This window comes from Dermacentor variabilis, chromosome 9, assembly GCF_050947875.1.
Source record: "Dermacentor variabilis isolate Ectoservices chromosome 9, ASM5094787v1, whole genome shotgun sequence".
Taxonomy (NCBI): domain Eukaryota; kingdom Metazoa; phylum Arthropoda; class Arachnida; order Ixodida; family Ixodidae; genus Dermacentor; species Dermacentor variabilis.
The window spans coordinates 127,665,769-127,691,238 of NC_134576.1; the positions used below are offsets into that span (position 1 = coordinate 127,665,769).

A 25,470-nucleotide genomic window follows, 5' to 3' on the forward strand; every position below is an offset into this window, starting at 1 on the left:
CTAAGTGGCCCCGTCGCTGTCGAGACATACCAGCACCGGTTCTACACGTCGGCCAGCATATCATATTGAACTTCCTGTTTTGCCTTTCTGAACATGCGCATGCGCGAGGTTGCTACGTGGCACGATCTCAGGTTGTTCTACTGCAGTTCCAGACAAGATCAGGTTCCTAAAACTGCGTCACCTGTTTCTCCTCATCCCGTCGATAAAGTAACTAACTATAAGTGTGATCGGTCGCTGAGAAAAGTAACTGAATAACAGCGAGCGTTACCGAGTGCGAAATGCAATCGGTAAGTCACAAAAAATCACCACAAAATGTAATATAGGACGAGTAATGAATTACATGCAATTCACTGCGTACAAGTCTGGTATCAACTGTCCTACGTCTCGCCTCTTCAAGGCCCTCTCCCTAACGTTTATTTCTTTGCGCGTGTGTGCGAGGTAAGCGTGCGGGACTACGGGAGGCTCCAGAGGGCGCTGGTGTGCGCCAGGCCAGCAGCGTCTCAGCCAGGAGAGCGACCAAGGTGAGCGCGTGTCCAGCCAGGACGAGGACGAAGATGGGCCGGTGGTGCTCGAAGTCGAGCTGCTCCGCCTCGCCCATGCGGATCTTGGGGCAGCGCGAGAACTCTCCGGCCAGGGACTCGGTGTCATCGTGCCACTTGCGAACCACACCCGCTTCGGTCAGCCAGTTCATCCTGCAGTTGTGGTCGCGTCTTAAACATGGACGTACTGTATGAAGGTATGCACTAAATAACTAACATTCAAAGTATGGACTGTGTAGAATACCGCTGTCCTTGAAAAGAAAAAACGTGCATAATCGTTGGGTTCTATACTGGTATCAACATATATGGGGCGCAAACTTGCAGGTTGACAAAGAAGCTTTCCTTGCTATACATAAATGGCTTAAATGGATCCAGACCACCGTCAGCTGCACTTCGCTCCTCGAATAGGCAGGCCATATGTCGAGTGAGCTTCGGAGCAACACTTTGCAATCTGGGGATCCGTGGTTTACATCACGGATCTGGGACACGTTATGGAGGTGCGACGTAATGCTAAAGCATTTCCCTCGCATGTACCGTTTAATCGCCACCGATTATTCTTTCTTTTTTTCTTTAGCCGAGCTTCGCCTCTCACCTCTTGTTCCACTGCTTCATGACGTTCTCCAGTGCGGGCTCCCGGCGGCGGCCGTAGTAGACGACCAACATGTGCGACAACAGCGGCTCGCGGCCGAAATAGAACTCGTGGCCCGGGTAGCCGTGGCAGGCCTTGGCGATCTGGTACGTGGCCGAGGTCCGGTCGGAGAGGATGACCGCCTTGCCGTTGGCCACTTCGTCCAGCACGGCCGGCGAGAACAGCCGTCGGTAGGGGACCCGGAAGCTCGGCTTCAGCTTGCTCGCCACCTGGCGGTCGTGCTCCCTTGGCGAGTGCTGAGCGTGTGTGGAACACGACGCCGCGAATAGATGAAGACAAGCACGCATTTTTTTTCTGAGTCTTACGAATTCTACCACACGCCTCTCGTACGTACGCAGATTAGATAGATAGATAGATAGATAGATAGATAGATAGATAGATAGATAGATAGATAGATAGATAGATAGATAGATAGATAGATAGATAGATAGATAGATAGATAGATAGATAGATAGATAGATAGATAGACAGACAGACAGACAGACAGACAGACAGACAGACAGACAGACAGACAGACAGACAGACAGATAGACAGATAGACAGATAGATAGATAGATAGATAGATAGATAGATAGATAGATAGACAGACAGACAGACAGACAGACAGACAGACAGACAGACAGATAGACAGATAGATAGATAGATAGATAGATAGATAATAGATAGATAGATAGATAGATGATAGATAGATAGATAGATAGATAGATAGATAGATAGATAGATAGATAGATAGATAGATAGATAGATAGATAGATAGATAGATAGATAGATAGATAGATAGATAGATAGATAGATAGATAGATTAGAGTAGAGTAGAGTAGAAGAAGGAAATGCAGGGAGTTTAAACAAAGCCTAATTTAAGCACCTGGCATTTCCCTGGCATAGCGAATCCTGTTACACAAAGATGCTTGAGGTCTGCCTCGGCAAATTACGCTGCCGCATTCCCTCCTTGAATTTCTGCTTACACAGGTCGGGTTTGGTGCCCTCCCTTCTCTGTTCATTTTGTAATGAGGAGGAGACGATACCGCACTTTCTTCTATCTTGCAGCCACTTTACTGCGGCAAGAAAAAGACTATTGGAAATACCTTTTCGAAGAATTGGCTTGGACTTGACAGAACCTGCTATTCTTTCATTCGGGGCGTCCACTTTGGGATTCAGCCACAGGGATGCTTGCTTCGCTGACCAAACACTCCTTACAGAATCGAAACGAATGCCCTGCTAAACTCTTCTTTTTTACATTTAAATTAATTATTACTCGTTCCATATGACCTTCCTGATTTTATTTTAACAGGTAATTCTACGCTATCCAATGCTAATTCCATAGATATTAAAAAATTTATGCTCCATATTAATTTGGAAGAATCCCCCAATTTCTTGGCCAATCCCCCATCGTGGCTAGGACAACAACAACAACAAAAACAAACCGCGCCCGGTAGGCTACCGTAAACACGGGGAAGCGTAAGTGTTCGAAGATACATAAGCATAAGAAAAAAAAAGAGAAAGTGGCAGTCGGTGTGAGCATGAACTAATGCTGAAAGCTGGGCTAGTTCACTGATGGCTTTATGGAACAGGGTTACAGCTCTAATTAGGATCCAATGTATAAACAGGAACCGCCCTTGCATTTTTCTGGTGCTATTGACTGTGCATACGACAGCTCGATCCTTGTAAACTTCTATTATGTTTATTATACACCAGTCGTCACTACGTGTTTTTCTTTTTTATGTAGGAAGTGTGCACCTCATGACTGTGTTGGTAACTCTCGGTATGCCTATATGCTGGGCGCTTTCATGTCGCGGGTATACAATGCGCTCCTGACTATATTGTAAGCAGGCTACGCCAGAGTTATGTGGTACTCTATGCCTCCGCTATTTTCCCTTTTCTAACTATTTTTTTTTCGCGTCTTCATTATTCACTGCGTTACTCAGTCGGTGGAGTTTCTGTTTGAGAAATTGGATAGCCGGCCCTTCGGTGGCACACTTTCCCGCTTCCTCATCATTTTAATAAACAATGACAACCAAATTCCTGGCCCATCCGCCATTGTGGGTACCGTGCACGTTTAATGGGGCGGAAACAACACAGCAACAAAACAACAGCAACAGCAACAACCCTTAAGCCATAAAGCCCCATATATCATCAACAGTAACAACACCAAAGACATCATCATCAGCAGCCGTAGCACTGCATATACTACAACTCCAGCGCTCATCATGCGAAGTTGTTGTTGTTGTTGATGATGATGATGATGATGATGATCTCATACTATGGCTCGTACCCACACTGGGTGATTCTCCAAGAATTGCTCGCTTGAACTTTTACTTAATGTTTTCAAGTATTGCATAATCGATTAAAAAAGAAAGAAGCAAAGAAAACAAGAACATTCAAAAACTTGTTCGTTTTATTGATTCTACGTAACTGCAAACGGTATCAAAGAGGTCTCTGTGGTTAAAACCATGAACTGACGCACTGAAAGTTAGTAATATTTCTGATGTTAGGATTAACCCTAATTTGGCAAGCAGAATTTATAGAAGCCTTTTTCTTAATAATCCATATCGGCGACATAACAAAAAATAGTGATCTAGGGATCCTGTTTTCTTTGGCAGTATTGACACAGGGGCCATCATGACTATGATGATGATGATGATGATCGCAGAGGCGATATCGAGTTTTCTTTTTCATTCGCTTTTTTTTACACGCATGTATGTCGGCGTTGTATTCGTTCGCGTCGACTTTGTTTGACACTCCCGTCTTTTTTTGATCAAGAGGCTAGGTGGGCAGATCCCGGAGATAGTGCATTCTATGGAGCAATGAAATTAATTTTCTATATTAGCGCTAATTACACCTGTAGTGGTGATCTTAAATGCTGTGCGACTGGACTGATTCTCGCTTCTTGTCTCGTATTGGCCTGCATTTTAGTACCTTTCTCGACTCGCTTGAACACTGTGCAGGCGCGAAAAGGTCGTTTTCTTTTTTGTTGTTGTTGACGAAGATGTTAACTTTCAGATACGCCAAACCCGGGCGAAGTCGCCAAAGAAGGCCTTCTCTTTAATAAATAAATAAATAAATAAATAAATAAATAAATAAATAAATAAATAAACAAGAGGGCAAACTACCACAGAGCGCACCCTGTATTACACTGAAAAGCGGGCATTTCTCTAATTGGTAGAACCGTTTGTGAAGAATATTGTGAGCGTTTGAGGTTGATGGCGACAGGTGCGCTAAGATAGCGTGCTCCACGTGCACGAGGGACGCCTGTACAGCCGAGGAGGTTGCAGTAGCGCTCGCTTGTGCGGGTACAAACGCGGGAGTAATATTATGCGATAACAAATTAGCTATCCAAAATTTTATCAAAGGAGAATCTCGGAAGAAGCCCTCCACATTCTACTAAAAAACCCTCCCAGGAGGGACATAACCTTTATTTGGGTACCGGCCCATGAAGAAGTCCCAGGCAACGAAGCCGCTCACGAGCTCGCCCGAGCACTCTACCACCGGGCAACTCTAGAGCAGCCAGTTCCAGGGATAAAAGATAGCATGATCACGTACAGGGAAATTGTCGATCACTACAAAGCCGAAAGAAGAATCTTTCCGCCTCCGCATCGGTCTCTCTCTCTGGAGGACGCTCGCATTTGGCGACGCCTCCAGGGAAACAATTATACATCACCACATTGGATCTACTTAACACAGACGAGGGACTATAACGACGCCCTCTGCAAAATTTGTAAGCAAAAAGGTACGCTAGACCATATAATATGGGAGTGTGCTGGCTCCCCAGGGGCCAAGGAAAACATTGACAGTAGAGAAGCCTGGGAGGCCTTGCTCCAGAACAAGGCTGAAGACGACCAGCGTCGAGCAATCCGCCTGACCGTTGAGGCCGTGAAGACTCACCATCCTCAACGCGCGGCGACTGCTTCGTCCTCCCCCCCTACCTACGTGTAGGTTAAGAGGCCGGCACCCCAGCTCGGTGGAACAATAAAGTTTTCAATCAATCAATCAACTGAACGCCTTTCGTAACATCTTTTTTTTTTCTTCACCGTCAGCTATAACATGCGCGCGCTCAATTTTGTTTAAGTTAGTCGTTGCTATGCGATGCGCCTCACAATGTTGCTCTGCAGCCTTGGATGGATGGATGGATGGATGGATGGATGTTATGAGCGTCCCCTTTGGAACAGGACGGTGGGTTACGACGCTAAGCTCTTGCTATTATACTGCCTAATATCCTACCTATGTTAAACAATAAAAAAAGAGACAAAAAACCCTATAAACTCTCACAACCAAATTTTCTAATCCCCTAATGCGAACTGTATTTTTGTACGTCTCCGTTTTCTGTCGTTTCCTTACTTTTCTTCCACCAATCCTCCAATCGCCTCTTACTAATCCCTACTGCGGACATGTTTACTTTTCCACTGCTCTCGCTGAACCCAAGGGCTTCAAGGAGGCCAGTGGTGCCTAAATCGACCGCTGGGTAGACGTCTTCACATTCTAATAAAACATGCTCTGTCGTTTCCCTAGCTTTACCGCAACAAGCAAATGCTTCTTCTTCCTTCTTATGTCTCGATTTATAATTGAATGTTCTAGGGCATCCCTATCTCGCTTCGAAAAGTAATGAGCTTCCCTTTGAGTTATCATAAATTGTTTATTTCCTGATTTCGTTTTTTCCTCTTGACTAGTTACTCATAGCAGATTTCTTTTCCATTACAGCCACCCATGAGATTATCACAGCCTTTCTGACTTCCCGCTTGACGTTCTTTGTCGCCGTGTTGACCACCCTACAGGCCGCATACTCGCTGGTAAGCTTCCCAGTTCATTTCCTCCACTGTGAATCAATGTTCTTCCTGTACAGATACCTCAACACTCTCCCAGCCCATTTAGTTTCTTCCACATTCCTCGGCCGTTCTTCATACTCAATTTTACTGCGAGCTTCCCTCACTTCAAAACTAGTCCAGCCCATATCATCCTGCACAGCTTCATTTGTCCCGTGAGCGCCCGATGCGAGAGGCGTCCCACTGACCTTTGGTTCCCATCGAGTCCTGATTTTACCCCTGATTTAAAGCAAACAACCGCCTTTCCAAAAGTAAGTCCTGCAACCATTACACCTTAAACATCACACCGCAAAACAGCCGGCTGTTTTGCGCCACCTGGTGCGGTTTACAACAAGTACACAGAGACGGGCGGACTCAAATCGTCTGGAGGGATGCAGGAGAACTAAAAACCGTACCGGACGAGTTTAGGCTCGTTTAGAACACGCTCGGAACGAGCTGTGCTTGTTTTCCGTGGCGAAAGGGTTAAAAAAAGGTAACGGTCGAATGTCGTGCTGTGCTGCGAGAGAGGTGCAGGACGAGCGAAACTGCCTATCAAACGACGGACTCACGGCCAGAACCAGGTGATAGCTGGTGCCCCGCATCGTGTACGCGTCCACGTCGTCGCGGGCGGCCAGCTGGGCAGCCGAGTCGACGCGGTGACCGCTCGGCTGACGCACGGTCAGGGCCGCCTTCATCTCGCCGCTGAAGAAGTTGGTCAGCACCAGCATCGCCAGCCACCAGACAGCGATCACGATGCGCGCCGACGACTGACGGGGCGTTCGTGGGCTGGCTGCATCGAAGGAGGGGCAGACGACGTCGAAGTCGGGGCTGAAGCTGAATGGCTTCCTCTTTCGTGAAAGTCTTTGATTTCCTTATTACTCGTTTTACAGTGTACTTGTTGAGGAACTTTTTTTTCCTCAGTACTATTGCGACCAAGTATTTGCCACCAAGTGATGTTGTAAACGTAGCATCAAATGACGTATATCTAACAACGCATGAAAGTGTCGTTTAGTTGGCACTTGCCGATGGCACGAATGACTCTTCAAAAACGTGTCGTAATGTGCATGTGGCTTGTGTTGTATATCGTAATTCGGGGTTTTAATTCGCGCCTCTCCCCTCTATATATTAATGCCTATCAAGAAGCCTTGGCCCCTGTAGTAACCCCCTCCTCTCTCTTTTTTTTTAATGAGTACAGCCACATTCGCGATAGTACAACGGAAGTCATTTGTGATTCCCTTTTAGTTCATTTTCCTGTGTAGGTGTTTTCAGCGCCGGCCGTTTTCAAACAAAGGTAAAAACTCCCATTCGAGTCAGTTTGCGAGCTGCCTAAAGAGATAGTTCCCGAGTTTCACATCTCCGTTTTTTTTTTTTTTTTTTGCACAGACGTGTGAACGTATACTTGCACTCCAGGAATAAGATGGCGAATAGTCGGAATAGGTTGTTCTTGAAGTCGAACAGGAACTGGTGCTCCGAATTCTGTGCCAGGGATGCGACCAGAGCCACCACGACGAGAGAGCCAAGCAGCGTCAGCCAAACCTAGAGAGTTAAGAACACGAATAGAACAGCACGTACCATATCCGAACAAGACGAAGATGACGTAGAGCTGAACCTCGATTTAATGGAGTGAATATAAACGAGAAGTTTGTTTGTTTGTTTATTTATTTATTTATTTTACCCTCAGTGCCAATTGGCATTACACAGGGGAGTGGGTTGTTATACAAAAAATAGTTGAACAAAAAGCCGTCAGTACAGTTAATTCATACAAATGAAGCTCGTCATTATACAATATACACAGAAATATCTGAACGAAAAAAAAGACAGTCAGTACAGTTCGTACAAATAAAGCTCGCAATTATACAACGTTAGCTAATGCATCATGGAACATGTGATTATAATTAGTAGTAGCAATGTGAACTTTAATTCGTTAAATCGAGAACTTCGTCAAATCGAACACATTAACACTTATGCGTTTTCTTCTGCATGTGTTTCATTTCTGAATGTTCACTGAATTGACGATCGTATTCTTATCGACATTTTTTCAACCTGCCACTTATTTGTCATTCATCTGTTCACGTAATCTTTATATAGTACTTTATGCCACTTTTGAAACCGCCAAGTTCAGCAGCTTTTATTGTCACAGCGTAAGCAGTTATGGGCTCATTCCAATAGTCGTTTAGGTTGTCCATGTTTGCAGCCCCCACCGCCACCAGTGTCCGTAGCAGCTATCGCTAGGAATGACAAAAAAAGATACTCAGTTGGAGCCAGAATGAAATCCAGGCCTTCTGCCTGTGAATCAGCTACTCTACCACTGCACCCCGCCAGTTTTTTTTCTTTATTACACGGGAGCAGAATCTTCAACAAATGAAGAAAAGCAAGATGTTACAGAAATTTCAGGTGACTGACAACACGTTCAAAAGTCAGGCAAGCACGTGCAAGCGTCCAATAAAGGCATCCAGTCCGGCGCTGTTTCCCGTGCAGCGTACACACTACGAATGTAGGCAACAGATCCCCTGAAGAAACGACCGAGTGCTTTGCGGCGGTTCAGTGCGCCTGTCGCTCATTTTACAACGCGAAAAGCTGTGGGGCTTACCTGGACTGGTGTCACACCAGCGATCGCTAGCTGCTGCGGAGACATGCCCTACACGAGCGTCCTAGCGTGCGAGGAGTCACGCGATGTGAAATACGCGCCGCGTAGCGTCGATACGTGCACGCCTTGGATTGCGAGTGCGTTGCACTCCACCAGGCGTCACGACACGTAGCAGTTACATCGTATCTGCCACGTGCCACACGTGCGCCGCATGGTCTCGGTACCTGTGTTTACTCTTCGGTACATGTAACCTACTCGCAAGGTGCGAACCGCTGCTGAAGATGCAAATCATAGGGCTACGCGCGCGGCTGCGACCAGACAGCGTCGGGCTCAGCAGACCGCTGTGGAGAGCAGCACAAGCCGCTGTTTCGCCGTCGACCGACGGCGGGCGGACAGTTCAGTTCGTTCTGTTGAAAACGACGCAAGAGACTTCGCCGCGAAGACCTCGTAGTGCGTGCTGCCGAAAACGGAGCTCCTTTGGAGCCGCTCCACCAGCTTACGCTGTGACTGTGTGGTGCCTGCGCCACGCAAGCCCGTGACTTTTTCGCTACCGGTCCTTTTTTTTTTTTTTTTCAAACTCCGGATGTGTCTATACGTACCTCCATCCCGAACACTGTGAACGAGCCGGTGATGCTAATCTGGTGCGCGGCGGCTTCGCTGAAGCCGCCCAGGATGACCAGCTCCTCGTAACCGACGGGGTCGCTCGCCTCGGCCAACACGTTCCGCTCCACAGTCGGCGTGAACAGCGTGAACGCCACGTCGCTTTGCTGGGTTTTCCGAGGAGTTCGTAGCAGATTATCAGTGGAGCTCCCCAAATACATTCACAATTGCTTGAATGAGCACATTAGTGAAGGCGTTCAAAATTACTAGTTCTTACTATTTCGCTGTTCTTTAGTACTTCAAGCTGCACTTATCGTTGGCAATCATTCGTGATGTACCTCGTTAAACACATGAAGTTTTGGATTTTTACGTACACTGAAACGGGGTGTTACAGGGTAGCACGCCTTATTGAGTGGGACTGCGGATTAATTTTGACCAATAGGGTTGCTCTTAAGTGCGCCTATCTAAGTACACGAGCCTTCTTGCAATTTGCCCCCATCGAAATGCGGTCACCAAGGCCGGCTTCCAGCACGGGACCTCGAGCTTACCAGGCAACGCCATTGGCATTAAGCTTCGGCGGCGTGTGTGAAGCATCATATTTGAAGCTTCTTGCATATCATGTTTGGCTCCGAAATGCGTATTACTCAGAATTTTTACTTGCGATGGCAGGTTATATACTTTGCGTATGCGTGGAATATCGCATTGTTACATATCATTATCATAATTTTAATATATAGAAATTTTACACAAGTTACAGCGAATGTTTTAGGCCACCATAGAGCCGTGTAGCATATACACTTTCTCGTTTGCAACACCATCAACATACCATTACGTGCCATATGTCTAATTACGCAATAAAACAAAACAAAGAACCGGGAAGAGACGAAAAGGTACGCATAAAATCTCGGAGGCAACTGTCGCCATTCACCAAGTATATGCTATGGATGACGTAACGATACCCTTATGTTGCATAACACTCGTTCGTTCGTTCATTCATTCGTTCACTCGTTCGTTCGCTCGTTCATTCTATATACTTACGTTGGCAATCGTTGTCGATTGCCAACGTAATTGCCTACATAATTCTTTTCTCGAGTGCCTAGCACATTAGCAAGCGTCATATGTATAATTACGCAATAAAACAATTCGAAAGTGGCAAGAGACGGAAAGGTGCGCCCCAAAATCTCGGAGGCAACCGTTGTCATTCACCAAGCGCATGTCACACGTGGCGCCACAATACCACTCTGCTGCAAAGCACGGAGCTTAACGGAAGAACGCACAGTGTCCACGGCCTGCTAGCTCAACGTAGTCAACATTCGTTTCAATCGCCGATCACTGACCAAGAGCATGTGGCATCACGTTCGTGACGACTTGCTACTTGGGAGCCGTGACCGGAGTCCTCTCCGCTGCGAGCCGGTGGCGCTAATGTGCTACGAGCTCGAGAAAACGTTGAGTCACTTGACTCACCGTGGCATACACTAAAGAGGGTGAAGGCGAAAGCCTGCGCGCTCACGAGGCATTTGATCAAATTACTTGACGTTCTCATTCCAGTGCGTTGCTAGGTTCTATTACTTGTTTTCTCCCGCCAAAGGTCGTGGATTCGAGTGCTTTAACTACACCTACCTTAATTAACTTCTACCTGATTAGCACCAAAGGTCGTGGGTTCTACTCACACCAAAGGTCGTGGGTTCGAGTGCTTTAATTGACTCCGTCCTAAATAAGTTCGCCTTAATTAACACCAAAGGTCGTAGGTGCGACTCCCGCGAAAGGTCGTGGGGTTGGTGCCACTTTTTGGTGGCACACTATTTTGGTGCCATTTGGGGGCACAAATATTTTGGAGCCATAACGCCGGACATTGGATTTTTCGCCCCACGAGCCATCTCAAGCTTTCGCCTTAAAATATGCAGAAACCATCGACGACGATCGTGAATGTAAGTGAAATAGCCCGAACGATTGACCTAACGAACGAACGATTGAGCGAGCGAGCGACTGATTTCGGCGTACACGATGGAAGGCAGACTTACGTTTCTCTGAAGTTCTCCGAGGAAGCCGGTCCAGGTGCCGTTCGGCAGCCGAATCCCCCAGACGTTGACCGGGGGAATGGTAGTCTTCTGACTGCATGACAAAGCGCTTGTGTGAAGTACAATCGCCTTCTCAGGAATCATACGTAGAATATTCCAATTTAGCTACCCCTTTGCGCCGCGCCGAGACACACCCTGATCTTCCCCACTACACGCCGCTCCCGAGTTCTAATAATCAACAACTCGATGTCATTAGGATTGCAAATTGGGCTAATCGGTAACGATCCATCTTGAGTAGCACTACTCGGAACCGAATCGTGGCCCTAGTTGACTTCCCTCGATAAATGAAGGGTTATGGATCACGGCACCGTGGAACTCCGCACTAAGTGTTTTGTGCTGTGGACGATTGCGTTTGAACAATCGATTACCACAAGTAGCAGTGGGATGAAAATTAACTCATCGGCACCGATGCCGAACCAAGTGACTCGTGCTGACTTTATCCTAATTTGGCACTGGCCCACGCACGTAGTGGTACGAGCCAAGCGCTTTGATGCAGCCGCGATCAAGCACTGGCGTATCCGCCCGCCTTCAGACGCGTGCCGTGGCTGGCAGTATTGAGCATTGACGTTGTTACTAAGAAATTGAGCCCCTCGGTTCCTCTTATTCATCGGGGTAATTATAGAAATATACATTGGCAGGGCGCCCAATCCGCCTTTATATAATACACTCTCTTTTATCCACGGAAAATAAGCGCACAAGAAGGTACTCACGAACAACCGAGAAAGACACAGGACGGGCGCTGGCCTGTCCTGTCAGGATAGCGCCTGTCCTGTGTCTTTCTCGGCTGTTCGTGAGTGTCTTCTGGTGCGCTCATTTTCCGTCGATCTGCAATGCACCGTCTAGCCCGTACGCAGGTGCTGTTAAACTCTCTTTTATAAATATGCTATACATACACGTTACTGTTATTAAGGCGAAAGCCATAAATGGCTCAAGGGTCGAGAAAACCGATGTCCGGCCGTTTCGAAAAATTGGCCGTCGGCATTACAGCACCAAAATTGATGGCAGTCGAACCCGCCACCACTGGTGGCAGCCGGAACCGTGACCAGTTGTGGAAGTCGAACCCACGACCTTTGGCACTAATTAGGGCAAATTAAGGAACTCAAACCCACGACCTTTGGTGGGAGTGGAGCCTTTGCCTTCATCCTCTTTAGCGTATGCTAAAAAGATGGTCAATTACCTCTTTTGCAACGTACCCCTAATTTTGTTGCTGCCAACAAAATGTTGCCAAAATGGGTTCTACGTCACAGTAACGGCCCATTTCCGGACGCACCTGGTTCTAATTTACTGTGTGGTCTCACTGCATCTTCAAATCCGTGAGGTTCAATTTCCGCAGAGCATTCTCTTCTGTGCTAAATTTTACCATATTCAAGGCCACCTTTAGTTCAAACTTTGCAAGTGTTTGGACACCGAGACCCAGCCAGAAACGACGCACCACTGCATGCTTGATGTGCGGCTAGATACACAGAGTGTTTTCTACACGGCAGTTTTAAATAGCGGACGGTGTGATCAGACAGAGGCGAGAGCCAATGCTGCAGCATATGTTCTCAGCTCATGGTTCTCTACATGTGCTCGCTTTTCAAGTCTAAGACTCCTGTCCATGAGTTAAAAAAAGAAAAGCGGCGCTACGGCTACCCATCATGGTAGGTGGAGAATATAAGTAACTGCTTGAGCGTTACCTCTCGTACTTTCAAACTCAATGCGTGTAGTTACGTGAAAATCAAGTCTATTTGTCTTTTTAAGACAGAATAGCATGCATGAAAAGATTACCTGACGTTAAACTTCCGTGCTGTATCCCAAAGGAGCTGTACGAGGGACGTAACGTACAGGTACGTCCTAATGGTACCGTTCGGATAGAAGTCTGCATGAGGAAGATGCTGTTGCGGCATGTATGGGGTATGGGGAGGGGGGGGGAAGAGAAAACGAAACGTTGTATTACTTCACACGCGTCCTTCGTACCATGAGACGATTCGTCGAAGAAATGTGAAATTTGAGACGTTTTCAAATATTTGTCACATTGTTTGAGGCTGAAGGCATGGCTGGGCTCGGGATCGAGTGCATGCGGTATAGATGGAAGCACTACGTCGGAAACGAAGTGCAAGCAGTAACAGAATTCGTATAAAGGGAAAATCAGACATCCACCCAAACGTAGCCAAGTGCTACATAGGAAACCCAAACGGATTCCTCGAAAGAAAAGCTTCGCACTTGAAGAAAAAATCGTCCGGGCCCGGGACTCGATCCCGGGACCACCGCCTTCCCGGGGCAGCCGCTCTATCATCTGAGCTAACCAGGCGGCTACAGATGGCGGTCGAAGTCGAATTTATCAACAACTCAGAAGCAATTGAAGGCAAGAGTTTGACGTAATAGTTCTGAGGGAACCGGCAAGGTGGAGAGAAGTCCTCTCCTCCTTGCCGGCTTCTGCAGAACTATTACGTCAAACAGAATTCGTGTTCTCAAATTTTTCATTACGTTTTGTTTTTTGTTTTTTACTGGAATGGGTCCAGTATAGACCACTGCGGTCACGACCAAGAACACAGTATGTCAGGACAGATACAATAGTTGGGCTATAGATAATTGTCTTCTTTTTCTCTTTGTTGAGTGTATATATGTTACCACTGAGCTAAAATTGCATACAGGTCAAACAGCACTGCTTGACCTTGCAAGCAGTTACGACAGTAAATAGCAGACTCGCGGTTTGACCAAACCCTTGTAGTGCAGCCAAAGTTGCAGATCGTGTCAACCTTTCAGGAAATAAACGAAGGAGAAAGGAGTGACTACCGTCGGCTGCTAATCCCCTCGTGCGTGGAACTAGTTGGACGCGAGGATCACAGATGGATTAGCGAATCGCAAATGGCACAGTGGAAACGTGCACCAACGCTTAGCCTGGCTCCTGTATTTAGATTAGCGGAAGCGATCCGCAGCTGCAATCAAGCACCGCAGGAGTATGATTATAGTTCTCAACCTGGTTCTTATGGCCACTTTTGTGACTGATTACACCTAACGCAGGCGTTACTGCGACAGCAATCATATGGACATTCCTGGCGCATTTTTACCGTCGGCGTCGGCGTGATGTTCCGTATAAAGTACAGGGGCGATAATACCATCGCCGCGCACAGGATGCTGTATGTGCGAGTGAAAGCGTGCGAGAGGAAAGCGTCTCAGTCTCACGCGCGCGCAAGGGAGGAAAGAGAGAAGGAAGCGTGCCGTCTTCCATCACGTGCTAAGTTCCAGGATCAGAAAAGGAGAGGGGGGGCGCCACTGTGCTGCGTACTCCGCGGCCACGCACGCCGTATGTTGAAAGTGGTTTACGTTGAGGGCAGAGTTCATGCGCTTCAACGGCTCATACCTCTGTGCGTGCGGCGTCTCAGTTTGCTTCGAAGCAATGAACAGCACGAAGGTCACTTCACTCGCTGCTGCTGCCGCGCTTCCTCACGCCAGTGTTTTGACGGCGAGTGAGTGTCAGCGCTCACCGAGCGTGATGCGTTCGCGTTTGCCTGTGCGCACTGACGCCACGCTTGTTAATTTAGTTAGACCCGCCGCGGTTGCTTAGTGGCTATGGTGTTGAGCTGCTAAGCACGAGGTCGCCCGATCGAATCCCGGCCATGGCGGCCGCATTTCGATGGGGGCGAAATTCGAAACCACACCCGCGTTCTTATATTTAGGTGCACGTTAAAGAACCCCTGGTGGTCGAAATTATTCCGCAGTCCCCCACTACGGCGTACCTCATCATCAGATCGTGGTTATGGAACGTAAAACCCTGTAATTTCTTTAAGTTTAGTTAATAAGGAAATGTTTGCAAGTTTGTACGCCCTATAAAGCTACTATGCTTACTTTGTATAGCTGTCTATTACTTTGCTATCGCAATCGAAGCTTCGTCTCTCGGACGGCAATGCCACATTTTAAAGCGACGATTTATTTGCCTAATTCCTGGGTTTGGGGGTAGTTGCGTGGGTACCCAGCTGCCTGACTGATGGCGGTTAGGTCGGTCGCTATCTCAGCGAATGTGTTTGCGGATATACATGTGTGCAAAAGTTATATGAATGTGTCCGCGATGATGCTTATATAACCCTCGTTAGCTTACTATGTATGCGCACGGCTGCTCAGCCTAACCCAAAGAAATAACGCCAAAGTCGGAACGCCACCACGGCGCGTAATCATGCTTGCTGACCATCAGCAAGGCACAGGAACAAAAGAAAAAAAACTACATTGATAAGCGCAGTCGAGATGTTCTTTCAAAATGAAAAATACGGCAAATACTCCTTTCACGCCTCTGCCTTTAGGAACAGCAGGCTATATCATATACCTTTGCATAGAAGAATGAATGAAACATGCTGGGTATCTAATCCACGTCGCCTGTATGTTTTAACGGCTTGTGACAGCATCTGTATTAAACTCAAATAAAAACTACCCTTTAATGCAATATACAAGAAAGAGCGAGAGAGAGAGAGAGAGAGTTTTTTTATTGAAAACCCAAGATGTCCTTTAGCGGCATGCCTTTAACAGGTTAGTTTATGTGAATGCGACGATAAATGAAGTGATGCAAACAGGACGTCCCACATACAGCTGACACAAACACGCACAAACGACACCAAATGCAACATAAATAAATAAAGTTATCTCGTTGAGACCAGCGTCACGCAAAAAAGGTAAAAGCGCCTGCCTAGCGCGGACCGCACAGGCTGCACCAGTCCATAGTCCACTGTCCAAGTATACATATATTCCAACTCAGCGTGCGATCCAGGAGTCACATTTAAGGGAGGATATTAGGGTGGTCGTCTTAAGTGTTTAATTGTCGAAATAGAAGATTAAGTGCGCCATGTCCTCACGTGCATTACACGCGGGGCACAGTGGCGATCCCGTCGGCTTAATTTCACACAAGAAGCATCTTGTGCAGACAAGCGCACAGACGAGTACGGTGCAGACATGCACGATCCTAAACGCTCTGCATTAAAAAAAAAGGAGATTTGTTCTGTCGCATGCACGATGACGATGCAAAAGATGGTTCCCGCATCGAAGTCACGTGCATTGACGGTACACGGTTGGACACGCAGGGCAAAGTGCAAAGACAGAGAGCCGTTCTTAAGTGCTATGTTGCGAATGAACTGCGGGCAGCAATTTGTATAGAAGGATAAATGCATAAGGCATAGCGCTAATCACAATCGCTTACGTGCATTCCTGTGATTCGCAGCACTGGGCCATCGCTGTTCGACATTGTTGGCTAGGTATCGAAACGATTGAGGGCGGAACGTTATCAATGCGCTGGGAGCAAGAAATATTGTGCCATTCAGTGTCCGCTGTCTCCCGTTACTATAGCGGAGTAGTTGCCCACTCAACGTCTCTTCTGTTACGGAATTGCGTAACCTGTCTTCCGTATACCGTCAAGCCTTCTTCCTATTGGAGGCTTCAGTGTGAGTCCTCGCGGCCTCATTCGTTGCTGGCCGATTGGCGTCACTGCGAAGCGGCCTATGAGAGACCCGATGAAACCGGCCGCTATTCCAGTGGAAAGACATTTGACTTCGTTTGCGCATACGAAAAAGGGGTAGGCTCAGAGCCCGGATGGAGTGTGGTTTGCTTGCTCACGCCGATCGATGTTGACGAAGAGGCTTCGCGCTGCGTGCCCCGAAGGAAAACAGCGTCATGTCCTCGCCCTAACTGAGGTTCGACGGTTTAATGCGAAGCGTTATATATGGCTCCGAAAGAAACCTCCGGGATCCGGAGGTTTCTTCTTTCCTTTTTTTTTTTTTTTGGTCAGCCTAAAAAGAACCACTTTAGCCATACCTAGAGTTGCTAGAGAGTGCCTAGTGTATAAAAATATTCGTCATGAGAAATGCATCAGGCAAGTTTCACGTTCCAAAGTGCTCTCGTAAATTTTTTAGAACGAATTAAAACTCTCTTTAGAGTAGAAAACGGGCTTTATTTCGGGTGGGGAGTATGGGCGCCACCTAGGAGTCAGATATCGGCGCTAGGGCTAGTTATAATTCTCCCTAGTGTGCCAAAGTACACTTAGTGGCAATTCGGGCTCGCGGGGTCACCTAGAGGCGCCTGTGCCTTCTTATCGTCAAGGTAGCGCCGGCGCGTCGTCAGCCTCGAAGGCAGCTGGTGGCAGCGCTGCGCATGCGCAAGCGGTGCCACGTGATAGGCGCGGCACCGCGCAGAAGAGCGAGCGCTGCGCCAAAGCCGCTCGCTAAACCAGCGCGCAACAGACGGCATTATGCAATAGCCTTACAGACGAGCAACAAGCTTCGCACATTTATACGATAATTCGCGTCAAGGGATTCCGGGTGGCAGGTTGCGTTCTAGCGGCGCTGCGCCTTGTACTACGAGATTTGATTACCACTAGGTACAAATTAATAGATCTCCGCTTCACGAGGCGAACATGCGTCTAGGGCCTAACGCTCTCTTACTCCATGAGATTTCAATAGGGAGTGTCGCAAGCGCCTGCTTGCACTATAGCGTTCAGCCACACCTAATGCGACAGCCGCTTTGCTTTGCATGCAAAGCTGGTGCCTTGTGGTGAAGCACTGACGAGCAGACCTCCGACCTGGTGCTTGGCTGCCGCAAAACTGAAAGGCTGGTGAATAGAGTGCACGGTTTATGAAGTGGCACCGTTGTCCTAAGCCGCCTAAAAAATTAACGGGAAACAATGCATCCATCAGCGTTACCAGTAGCGACACACTGTAGAATGGGCGAGTATGAACGATATATATATACATACTAGGATGTATTACACGCATAAAATTTAAGGTTCTCTAGGGTTATATTCGACTGCTGCAATGTCAAACCCGCCGCAGGTTACGTGAACAACACACACTGGCATTAATTTATTAACGCGACGGCGTTAAGGGTCCCGCGTCGCAGAAAAACCGGCGTCTGCGTCGACCGTCATTTCGAAAAAATCCTTTCTAGTTACGGATACCTAACCACGCAGGCCCTCCATGTAGCGCAAGGAAGGTACTAAACAAATTGAATTTCTCAAGGTAAAATACGTCAGAAAAATCTTAAAGTATGACTTACACGCAACTTACAGACATGATAGCGTCCGTGTGTAATTTGAATATACTGGTAAACATAATTCTGTTACGCGGAAAGCCAAACACAGACCCCTCTTTCAGCGTTCCTAACATTCACACAGCGGCCATGGCCTCCGAGATCTGTGCGTGCCGGCACGCGCAAATCTCAAAGGCCATAAAGCGGCACACCTGGGGCCTCGCAACACCTCCAGATGGCGCTCGTCTCCGCCGCATCGCGGCCGACGCAGACGGCCGCATTTTCACCAGAAAGTTCGCCTTCGTGCATAGCGTTCGCCGCCAGCTTTTTCTCGTAAACATTACCGTTACATGAGCTGCAGCTGCCGTGAAGCGTGAGAAGCAGTCAGGGGTCTTTAAATGCTATCGCGTTCCACCCTTAAAGACGAAGCTTAAGCGTGCTCAAAGTTATTTATTTATTTATTCAGGTGAAAGCCTTAGCCTGTCATGGGACGAGAAATTCCACGTCTGGCGTTATGGCACCAGAATTCATGCCATCAAAGTTCATAGGGAGCTGACCGAACCCTCGAATTTAATTGGGAATCGAACCCACTACCTGTGGTATTAATTAAATAGAAATTAATTATGACCCACGACCGTTGGTGGGAGTCGAAGCCACGACCTGTGGGGTTAATTAAGGCAAGGATGAGTAAGGCACTCGAACCCACGACCTTTCGGTGGGAGGCAAACACTCCACCTTTGGTGGGACCAAAATTAATTGGCACCAAAATTGATGATACCACCATTGATGGTCGTACCTACGTCTATTGGTGAGAGTCAAACCCACGACTAGTGGTGCTAATTAGGGCGAATTAGGCCATCAATTTCTGTATAAGGAAGCGTGAACCCAAGGCGAAGAAGCGTCAGCACGACCTGTGGCGGTAATTAATTAAGGCAATACTAATTAATGTACAGCTTATTAAGATATAGTTAATGAAGGCACTCGAACCCACGAACTTTGCTGGGAGTCCAACCCACTAGAGATATGGGCGAACCGGCCATGTGTCCAAGTTGGATTTGGATTTCATTTGACATCGCGAAGGTGTAAAGTCGAACCCACTACCTTTGGTATTAATTAACGCGAAGTTAATAAGGCACACTTAGTTAAGACAGAGTCTATTAGGGCACTCGAACGCACGACCTTTGGTGGGCGAAAACAAGTAATAGGAAGTAACAAAGCATTCGAATGAAAATGTCACGTAATTTAATTAATGTTTCGTGAGTGCGCCAGCTTTCGCCTTCATCCTCTTTAGCGTATGTTAATGTGACTGTCGACATTCTATTTATTTATTTATTTATTTATTTATTTATTTATTTATTTATTTATTTATTTGCCATACACCAAACATACCATATATGGGGTTTAGTGTAAGGGTGTGCGCAGAAAGTCATGGCATACAAACTATTAAATGTGTCATAGAACAGTCATAGAGCAGTGCATATCTGTGAGACATCCTTTGCAAATTAAAAGATTTAAGGAGTTAATAGAAAGTGGCCAGTATGCGTGGAACATTAATGGGCAAATTAATCTGACACACATCAAAAGCACACAATAAGGAGTCAGTAACAAAAAGTTGCGGGTGTGATCCACTCCAAGGGAACGCATCAAAAGTGGTACCAAAGATATAACCGGTCTCAAGTAATAAAAAGGAGCAGGAAAGGGAAAATATCGCGCTATTTTTATCCAGGAAAGCTTTTTACCCGTTTTTTTGTTCAGTAGCGTAAGATGGCTGCGACAGGCTGAGACCTAGGCAGGATGCCACATTGACAGGCATGTATACAATATCTTATTAGCTCAAGTGGGCTAAGCGGCTATTTCTAACCGCCATGTTTCAAAAGAGCTGCCAATAAATCATCATCATCATCGTCGTCGTCATCATCATCATCATCATCATTATCAACCCTTGTTTCCCCTGTTGATCGCTTCAAGCCAATATATATCCCTTGAACAGCTTGTCTCGTTTAAATAAAATGGGTACAGTGAGTCCACGAATTCCATTTTTGTTGTATTTGGCAATAAACTTGATACGAGGAGAGTGTGAGTTTAAGTGTGCGACTGACGTCACTGATTTGGAAGAACTGGAGGTTCGCTTGTATCCCAATACAAGACCTTAACGCGTACGCCGCGCCATGTCACCAAGTGTGTTGCTACACTTAGAGTAAAAATTAGCTTTCTTTGTTGTTGTTAATACCTTTCGTTTTGTTAATACCTTCTTTTTTTTTCCTAGCACCTTGTTCAGCCTACTGTTTTTCACGGGACAACCAGCAAATACAGAAAGCTGGGCCAAACTGTGTACATAGGTACGCGTATGACTGAATACTGCTGAACACGCATACATCTACCTGTCGGCATAGTTAAAATACATCCGTGAGTACAGTTGGAGCTGCGAGACATTTTTCATCGAGCGCCCACGGCCGTATAACGCCGAATCTGACGTTCATCTGTTCTTCGTGTTTGCACGCGAGCATCCGACCTTCCGTAGCATTGTGTATCGATGAACGTAATGAAGTATGCGACAATGTCCTTTGCGAAGAGTTGTGGCAATAAATCATTTCGAACCTGCATAAGCGGGTACACACATATATTTCAGCTTGTCAGCGAGGAGTCCGTTGCGCTGAGTAATATCTCAAAGCCGACACGACGTCTAAGAATGCTTGCAAAACAATGTTCTTACGCTGACGAGACGGTATTATACCTGTCGCTGTACATTGTTGTGCGGTTAAACTTGACGTAACGACTATTTATTTATTTATTTATTTATTTATTTATTTATTTATTTTCTCCATACTACATGAGCTCAACGGGCCCAAGCAGGGTAGGCAAGAAAAAGAAAAGTAGAACTATGCAGAAGTCTAATCTCCTCAGAGGCTAATCACTCATAAGGCCATCAACGAAGCATGCAGTCGACTGTGAGCGATTATGAAACAAGCGGGCAAAGGAGGGAAACCCGCGCTATTCGCATTGTATGCATCTATTACATTAAGCTGCTCCATTACCGCAAATCGGACACCTGTCCCGTCCGCCCTCACCGAGCCACCCTTGCAGATCTACCGCACCTCTGGCGGAGTAGTCTCAGGCTGCATCCATCCAGGTGTCACTACTACCTGCCCAAAGTGGACAGGCAACACCCAAGCTGCCCACGTGATTAGCACCTATGGACCCATGGTCCGCTCCGTATATACTTGCTAGACTTCATCGGACACAGCCAACCGTACATGTATACACGCAACTTGGACGCACAGAACTTTTTATGCCGCAGGGCAAACTTTCGAATAAAAGAAAAAGTATTCTTACAGTCTAACGTCGTTGGGCGAGTTGGTACATGTCTGAAAGCTATGAACGAGCACAAAACAAAACCTGTCCTATGTCCATCCTCATTTCGGATAATTTCACACCCGTTCATATCTTTTAAAGACAGAAGAAAAGAACTATTCTTACACCCGCATTTGCTGATGAAACAATTACACACATGCATATATTTTAACTGGAAAAGTCATGCCGTTTAAACAAGCCCTTTATACAAACGATAAGCGATCTCGATGAAAAGTCAAGGACGTAAACGCGACATGCCGGATGTTCGCGCTATTTTTTTTTTCAAACCCGAGTGTGGCGCTTGCCACGTGTATTAGCTACACCCGCCCTGGTGGCATATGGTGGCTTTGGCATTGCGATGCTAAGCCCGAAGGTACGGGATCGAATCCCGGCAGCGGCGGCCGAATTCTTATCGGGTTGAAATGAAAAAACAAAAAAACAAAAGGGTTCGTGTATCGTACGCTGGATGCGCGTTAAAGGAACCCCATGTGGTCGAAATCAATCCTCGAGTCCCCTCCTGTATTGCTTGCCTCATAATCACATCGGGGATTCGCCACGTAAAACCCCATAATTTATATTTAATTAGCTGACAAGTACCCTTTTAATGGCTCGACGCAATATATTCAAACGTAAAGTGTTACTTTGAAGATTAACGTTTTAATAATGAGTGCACTAAGTGCCACTGTCTTCAAAGCCAGCTAAACAATTTCACGTACCTAATTTCTGAGCCATCTGCCATCTGAGCTACACCTGAGGCAGTCAGCAAATACTCTGCGATACACGTCTTTTTCCTCATTTACTTTGAACTGTTTCATTCGAATGGCAAAAAGATGCTCGACTTTCGTCCTAACAAACACATTCCGGCAGTCAACGTCCGGCCAATATTTGTCGTGTAAGCATTCCAGTCATCACCGTTTAAAAACAATATTTAAAGAAAAGGTGCAGTTTCGTTGCTGCAAAAAAAAAAAAAATGTCATGTTGGAGGTGCTGGGTATCGATCCCAGTACCTCTCGCATGCTAAGCGAGCGCTCTACCATCTGAGCTACACCCCCGGACGTGAAGGAATCACTGGGATATCCTTTAAGCGGTAAATAAGATCGAACTGGGTGAGAGAATTCTACCCTCTCAGGAACGACCTCGTTTCAGAATGTGGAGAACGATGCACCGTGAGCGGCGCCCTGTTGCGCAACCTCGGGGAAATCCGGCTCCTTTGGTCGAGCGGCTTTGGAAGAGAAGACCGCGCGAAAGCTGACTCGCGTCACTTACGGTACGGCGCGATAACGTACCGTATCGTACTTTACGGTACCGTACGATACTGTATGGTCCGGGGCGTACGGTACTTTACCGTACCGTACGTAAGTCACAAGTGACGTAAGTCACTTGTGACTGACGATACGGTAACGATATGGTACGGTAACGTACCGTATCGTACTTTACGGTAGCGTACGATACTGTACGGTACCGGCTGTACGATACTTTACCGTACCGTACGTAACTCACTTGTGACTTACGGTACGGTAACGGTAACGACACGGTAACGTACCGTATTGTACTTTACGGTAGCGTACGATACTGTATGGTACCGGATGTACGGTACTTTACCGTACCGTACGTAACTCACTTGTGACTTACGGTACGATAACGGTAACGATACGGTACGGTAACGTACCGTATCGTACTTTACGGTACTGTACGATACTGTATGGTACGGGGCGTGCGGTACTTTACCGTACCGCACGTAAGTACGTCACTTGTGACTTTATTGAGTCATTGAGACAGAGCAGAATGTTGTCGCCCTGCTGTCACGCTAGAGCAGGAGAAGCAGCGCAAATGACGTTGAGAAATGCCACCACATAGCGCGATAGACACCAGGTGGTCAAAATTATTCCAGGGTTCGCGACTACGGCGTGCCTCATTAACGGATCGTAGTTTCGGTACGTGAGACACCGGAGTTCCATATTCATTTTTTAATTATTTGCGGGGTCTGAGACACTTAATTTTTTACACCCTTAAAAGTGAATAAGGGTGTATGTCTGTTTATATCTCACACCCTGACACCCTCTCGAACGTAAGGGCGTGAGCAGTGGACCGATTTACGCTTTTTCTTTGGGCAGCTTCTAATCCAGGCAGAGAAGCGGACGAAGCCGAGGACGCATTCGGCGTACGCCTCTTTTTCATATTTAAGGATGTACAATATTTTACAGCGTATATGTGAATTTCGCATTCGCCACGCACACACGCACTCAGTGAACGTAGAAAACAGCGTAAGATAAACGCGATATTATAATAACTATAGACCGGCCGCAGAAGCGCAAGGCGTTCACGCTCACCGCCCCACGCGGTTTTGCGGGGCATCGCTGATATCACAAAACGGTGGCTACGTACGCCCAGCTGCAGCCGGTGTAAACGACCGTCCTTCTCCACGTTCTCTCCGTGTTTTCTTTTTCTTTTCTTTGTACGTACAGACCACGTACCGCTGATATTTTTTTTTCCCCTCGGCTTTCGGTGGGCGTGACAGCGATGCATATTGAGCACTCACGTTTTTTGTACGTACGCAGTTATCCGAGGAGGAGGAGGCGGAGGAGGCGGAAACGGCGCGCCTCGGTGGAAGAACAATGCTCGGGAGATCGACGTGGGGCGGTTGCAACACCACCCGTGCGTATCGTCGTTTTTTTTTTTTTTTGTCGCGCGACTTGTTCCTGGTCTCTCGGGGACACGCTCGTGCGGCTCCATCATGTCTGCCGCGTGTTCTTGTCCTTTCTAGGACATGCTCGCGCGTTTGTGGACCGTGCCGTGTATCCTTCCCTGCAGGTATCCGCGCGACGTTGTGAAGCGGGTGAACCAGGTGAACCGAATGCCGTGTTGTTCCTGGCCTACATCCGGGGCGTGGTCATCGCGGGCCTCGTTCCTGGTCTATCCAGGACATGCTCACGCGTGTACGTTGTCCAAGGATGATCTAACTGTTCAGGCTTGAGGATTCTTATCTAGTAAGGTTAGTAACGTAATGATCATTCAAGTCAAGACAAAGCTATAGTACACGAGTGGATCACAGCTGATGAGATTCGTAAGTTCCGATCAGACGGAATATACAGTCACCGGAACGATAGCCTATAAGAACCCACCACGTAGCAGCACAGACGCGTGACCATCGTCATGATGATCGGAGTGAATGCCGCGTCACAACACGGTGCCGAGCCAGTGGGACCATGGGTTTATGGTAAGGCAATTTATGCACGTGACACAAAAAAAAAATACGACGTACAGCCTTTGTCAAAATTATAGGGGCTACTCAGCGCCTTCACCCTATATACGTCTTTCCGCGTTGTAAAGTGGTTTTTGAGGCGCTATCCTGATACTCCAGACCTCTGGCTGGCAAGCACAAGACTTCTTTTTTTTGTTCCTGAGGGCGTTGGAGCTTTCGGCATACCAAAGGAATTTCGTTAAATAGCCTGCAGTTAGCATGGCAGTCACATGCAACGTACACATTTGACAAAGAGTGTACACATCGTACGAGAAAAGGTACCGTCACATTTAGCTGGCTTTCGATCACGGCGCGACATGACCGACTGTGGTGACCACTGAGCCAAGTGTGTCCATCTCTTTCTCGAGACAAACACAAAGGATGCGGCTTTACTTCACTGGAGGCATGAACCATGCCACCTACTCAGTTCGACGCCCGGCGAACTATTAACACTTTATAGGAGTTCGTGCGCGAGGCCGGCTTGGCCGGCAGGTTATGAACGTGTAGTGTTTTGTTTGTTTTTGGTTAAAACACGTCGGCGGGCTAGTTGGTTAGAATCCATGATCCGTGAGTTTATCTCAGTTTATCTTTGCAACCGTTGCAGTATATGCTTTCATCAAGCCTTGCACACGTGTACGGTTCGTC

General features: G+C 47.1%; 1 protein-coding gene and 1 non-coding gene across 2 annotated transcripts; both read right to left on the reverse strand.

Annotated features, from left to right (window-relative positions):
* Window positions 1-300: 300 nt before the first annotated feature.
* Window positions 301-16,541, reverse strand: LOC142558179 (glutamate receptor ionotropic, kainate 5-like). The gene is made up of 8 exons (XM_075670338.1): window positions 16,414-16,541; window positions 13,017-13,123; window positions 11,193-11,283; window positions 9,171-9,338; window positions 7,388-7,520; window positions 6,554-6,774; window positions 1,132-1,424; window positions 301-692 (listed from the first exon to the last, which is right to left on the reverse strand). The coding sequence occupies exons 1-8, from the start codon at window positions 16,456-16,458 to the stop codon at window positions 407-409; spliced, it is 1,344 nt and encodes a 447-aa protein (XP_075526453.1). The 5' UTR covers window positions 16,459-16,541; the 3' UTR covers window positions 301-406.
* A 6,022-nt stretch (window positions 16,542-22,563) lies between these two features.
* On the reverse strand, window positions 22,564-22,636 carry TRNAA-AGC (transfer RNA alanine (anticodon AGC)). Its single transcript has one exon. It is a non-coding gene; the product is annotated as a tRNA-Ala (tRNA).
* Window positions 22,637-25,470: the final 2,834 nt, after the last annotated feature.